This window comes from Rutilus rutilus (genome assembly GCF_951802725.1).
Source record: "Rutilus rutilus genome assembly, chromosome: 8".
NCBI classification, from domain to species: Eukaryota; Metazoa; Chordata; class Actinopteri; order Cypriniformes; family Leuciscidae; genus Rutilus; species Rutilus rutilus.
The window spans coordinates 10,474,581-10,479,714 of NC_140222.1; the positions used below are offsets into that span (position 1 = coordinate 10,474,581).

A 5,134-nucleotide genomic window follows, 5' to 3' on the forward strand; every position below is an offset into this window, starting at 1 on the left:
TGACGTTGATGTGATCACACACATGACTGGCGTCGGCCAATAGTGTGACGTACAACACAGACGCGCTGCTCTATCAAACTGCTCTATCTATCGAGAGAAGGAAATGAATAGTGGAATAAAGTCGTTATTTTTGTTTGTTTTTGCGCACAAAAAGTATTCTCGTCGCTTTATAAACTTTATAAAAGACAGACATCTTATTCTAAACATAATCCTCTGATCATTCGGACTTGTTGTTTCCGGCCGGTTTCGGCGCATGACATTACGTTACGACCACATGTTAGCGATTGGCTATGGCAGATCCTGAGTGACTCTGGGCAGATCCAATAGTTTTGAACTTTAACAGAGAACCCGCCTACAAGGAAGTAAACGTTTCTCAATGGAGAGAGGCCAGACTCTCTGTACAAATGAAATGTACGAGAGTCTGGTAGAACCAGGCTAGTCAGGTGGTTCACTACAGGAGTGAACCAGTGTGTTTGCTTCAGAAGTCATTTTCACGTGACTAGTGACATAATGATACAAGCTCCGAAGCAGTGGTTCATTGCAAGGACCGATTTGCAACTGCCCACACTGCCAAAAGAACCAAAACCTGGTTCAATGACCATGGTATTACTGTGTGATTTCATGTAATATTCAAATGTTTTGAAATCCTGTTTCCGTGGGTTTTATGAGCTGGAAGCCCAAATTATGTACAAATAAACAACTAAATACTTCAAATCGTTTAAGTTGTGGGCCCTGAATCTATAATCTATAGAAGTTTAACGTTTTTTTTATGGAATTATGGAAATAAATAAACTTTTACATGATATTCAAATATTTTGGAAAGGGTAGAACCATTGTCCACTTTAGAACAAATACCGACATGAACTTGTGTATGGAGACTTGTTGGAGAAGACGTATTTGTGATACCGATAATGAATATCTGAAGTGCAAGCTAAAGTCATGTCTAACCAATTTTTAGGAAAGGGGCTATCACACAGAAACTGTACAAGAGTGATCCTGTTCTTAAAGTTTTTTCTGCATCTCCAAAAATTAGTTTCACACTACAAGATAGTACCTAGTCATCTTCCTGCCAAAAAACAGATTACTTGGCTTTACAGACAAATGTGGGTCTTGTAATCGTTGTTCTAAAGAAGGCAAATAATTCTGTAATTGCAAGACACATAAGATGTACAACATAAAAGCATTCATTAATTGCAATACTACTTTTGTGGTATACAGGTTATCATGCAAATGTGGATGCTTTTATGTAGGCCGGACCAAGAGACGTCTTAAAGACAGAGTATCGGAGCATAAAAATGCCATTAGAAAAGCTCATTTAGATTACCCTATGGCAAAACACTTCCAAAATGTGCTCAATATAATCCAGAAGCCCTAATGGTTGAGGGTTTACAAATGATTAAAAAAGTATTCGGGGTGGTGACCGATTAAAGTAAATTTTACAGAGAGAAACATTCTATGAGCTACAGGCCACAGTATACCCTGGGTTGAATGAAGAAATAGACTTCAGTCCTTTTTTGTGATATATGCTTTCTGTGTCTAGCCTACTTTTGTCTTTCATCATAATAGTTTATTTTTTTTTATTTTTTTGGTCTTTGGATTCAATTTGCAATGTAGCCACCTAGTGGACTTTCTCTGTATGTGCATGTATTATGTCACTCAGGTGTTTCTAATTAGCACACATAAAAGAGGAAATTGTTTGGTTGGAAAGCACACTCTGAAGAAGGCTGTTTGTGCTGCTACACGTGGGTTGCTTTCAGAAATACTTGAGTAAGTAAAAATTACTCCACAAACTCTAACTGGCCAAGTTAATTTGTCTTAATTTGTTAATTCAGTACATGTGACATTTCCTTAAATAATATGAGTGCAAAAACTTTTTCCAAGTTTTTTTTTTCAGTGAAGAACTAGATTTTAAACTCAAGACATGCACGTGTTTTAACATTTGAACTCTCTTAATTGTTACTATAAATCTATAACTAATATGCCAGAAATGGTAAAGTTTGATCTTTGCCCAGGAAACCTGGATGTTATTGCCTGATATTATGTGTATAAATATGATCCATCTTCATTCAATTGATATGAGACTGTTCTGGTGTTACACAGGCTCTGGCTATAAACAAAATCTTCCTCTGAGATTCTGACGGCAACACTTTAACAACCGGAGTTCTGAATAAATGTTTTTTAGTATTTTTGTGCTTTGTGTTTAAATGTGTTGAATATCAGTGTGCAGCGTATGAGTGCATGCAGACATTTAACTTTTCCTTCAGGTTCATCATGGCAATGCTGAAATGTTGTCTGCTTCTTTTCATCATCTTCTCCATGGGGGATACAGAAGGTAACCAAGACATTTTATTTAGTAAAAATCCTTGCTGTTTTAAAACCTTTTTGGAAACGTACAATATTTCTTTTATTAGACACAGTTTGCCCCACTGACTGGACGAAATTTGGACTCCGATGCTACAAATACTTTTCTGATCCGACTAACTGGATCACAGCAGAGGTAAAGTGTTACAACAAGATGATTTGGTCACACTTTATATTAGGTGTCTTTAACTACATCTAAAAGACAGGTCTAAAGACATGTACGCAATAAGTGTGTTGTATCAAATTATTAATTTAAACTGATAAAAATTATTCTCTAGTGAAGTAAATGCTGCAGAAAAAAACTAATATAATTTCTACATGGGGAAAGTTAAGTTCAGGCAAGACAAAGTCAATTCTATAATATCTTAAATATCAACAATATAAAAATAAGTAAAACCTATTCAACTTTTATAATACTGGTGTTCCCATCATGCACTGTGGCATGAATAATTAATAATGTTGACTTCACTGTTTTTTCAGCTGTATTTACACCTTTTTAATCATTGCTTTTGTTGGCAGGTTTAGTAATTTGCATTTTGTATAATCTGAATTAATTTTCTACTCAACTACACAATCACTCAAACAATCTATCGAAAGTTACCGTCATTGTGTATTGTGTACCAACCAAGTATTGAGGTGTTCAATTCAAATTTATTTGTATAGCGCTTTTCATAATACCCATTGTTTCAAAGCATTGTTTACACGATGAGGACTGCTGCCGCGGTGCACTAACCTATTTTATACACGCCTAATACCTCTTTATTGGATCCAGCAGGTCCCACCCTCCTGTTTAGTCAAGCGAAACTTAACAAGTCACGACGCACAAACAACGTCACATGGGCACTTTTACCAGAGTAAAAACACAGTAAACAAAACCGGTGTTCAGGTGATTCAATGTATAGATTCAATATGTAATCTATTCAATATCTATTGTATTAAAATGTTTCTAAAAGCATACACTTTAAATGTGTGCTTTAATTCAGTATTGTCAGAGTAAAAAGTTAAATTTACTAAAGTCTAAGTAGATGTTACTTAATTCTACATGTGAAATTAAATATAAAGTAATATTTACGTAAGTACTTCAATTAAATGTTAAGTATAATTTAAATGTCAAACTAACTTTAAGCCCAATATTAAGTAGATTTTACTTGATAACAGTTGTACAGAGTAGTAGCAGTAAAATGAACTTAATTCATTATCAAGTAAATCAGACTTTGCTTTATTCTAACAAAGAATTGGTTTTGTATTGACAATGAAAAAATCTGTCTCTTTAGGAAAACTGTCTAAGTCTTGGTGCGCGTCTTGCATCTGTGCATGATAAACTGGAAAATGATTTCCTGCTGAGTCTGTTGCCTTCTCCTTCCACACGTTCTTGGATTGGTGCTAATGATGTTGATCAAGTAAGTTCAATTGTATGTCCTAAAGATACCTATTTGTTTGTCTGCATTTACTGTTTAAAGCAGAAATTTTAGTGAAAAGTTTCTAATGAAGATGGTTTGAATTCAAATCTGGCCTTAATCCGCTTCTTCCTGAAGTCTGACAACAGTAGTGCACTCTTTGTATTCACTCTCTTCACTCTCTTTTAGGAAGGACGCTGGTTATGGAGTGATGGATCTGTGGTTGTGTATACCAAATGGTGCGCTGGAGAACCTAACAATGCTGGTGTTCCCGAGAACTGTTTGGAAATCAACTTTAGTTGTAAGAATGCAGTTTTTTTTTATTTATTTTTTATTTTTTATTTTTATATTTATATATATATATATATATATATATATATATATATATATATATACTTTCAGTTATAATTTTATTGTGATTCTAACAACACCATATGATCAGAATAACTGATTTCAATATTCCACCTTGCAGCTAACCATTGCTGGAACGATGTGCCCTGTTCAATCTCATTCTCCTATATCTGTGAAAAGCAAGTGAGCGGCCATGGAGGATATGGAGCCGTGCCATTATAGTATAATAGTACATTAAAAACGTGAAATAAAAATAAATAAATGGCAGCGTTAACTAACTCTCGTATGCCTAATGTAGTGAGTCTTCAAGCTAAGGAGAAAATGCCGGACTCAAGCGCACGGCCGCACGCATAAAGATTGCCACAAAGAACCGGCAAAAGTATGAATGTGTCAAAAATAGCAAGGAGACATTTAATTGTTTATTAATAAACTGGTGTTTTCTGTGTTGCTGCAAAGATGAAGTTGACGATGCGGACTCGCCATGAACACCAGAGAGAAATGCACATTTCATATGGATTACTCAGAGTAGCCTATTTCTTTTCGTTTTGAATAGTTTCGTTTAAAAGTTGACCTTTTTTTTTTGAGTGTTTGGTGAAACCATTTGTTTTGCGTGCAGATCTCAGAGCCTAGGCTGCCTACAGAGACGTGTTTTTTTTTTTTTTTGACGGCATGCTTATGGGGCGGGCAGCTAGTGGATCGTTAGGAAAAAAAATATATATATTTTTGGGCCTGAAATCACTGATACCACCTTTAAGGGCTAGGCTGTTGTCCATTACATGATGTTTTTACTACTGAAATTCCCACAAGGATATGAACATCATATTATTTTAATTGCATATAGATACATTTTCCAAAGATGTTTAAATGTTGTCCAAAAATATGTTGTAGGCTACTTGTTTAAATTTGAAAAATACGAATAACACACGTGACTAATCCTGATTGGTTTCAGAGCCGTTGAACGGCTGTGATTGGTTCTTGCTGTGCGTATGTTCCTTGAATGTGATTAGATTTAGAAGTCTAATGGC

The 5,134-nt window shown here is 35.1% G+C and overlaps 1 protein-coding gene across 1 annotated transcript; it reads left to right on the forward strand.

Annotated features, from left to right (window-relative positions):
- Positions 1–1,555: 1,555 nt before the first annotated feature.
- On the forward strand, positions 1,556–4,457 carry LOC311294840 (galactose-specific lectin nattectin-like). Its single transcript, XM_084415883.1, has 6 exons — positions 1,556–1,767; positions 2,265–2,332; positions 2,412–2,497; positions 3,636–3,761; positions 3,948–4,059; positions 4,231–4,457. Exons 1-6 carry the CDS (start codon positions 1,637–1,639, stop codon positions 4,329–4,331), a joined length of 624 nt encoding a protein of 207 aa, XP_084272009.1. The 5' UTR covers positions 1,556–1,636; the 3' UTR covers positions 4,332–4,457.
- The last annotated feature ends 677 nt before the right edge of the window (positions 4,458–5,134 follow it).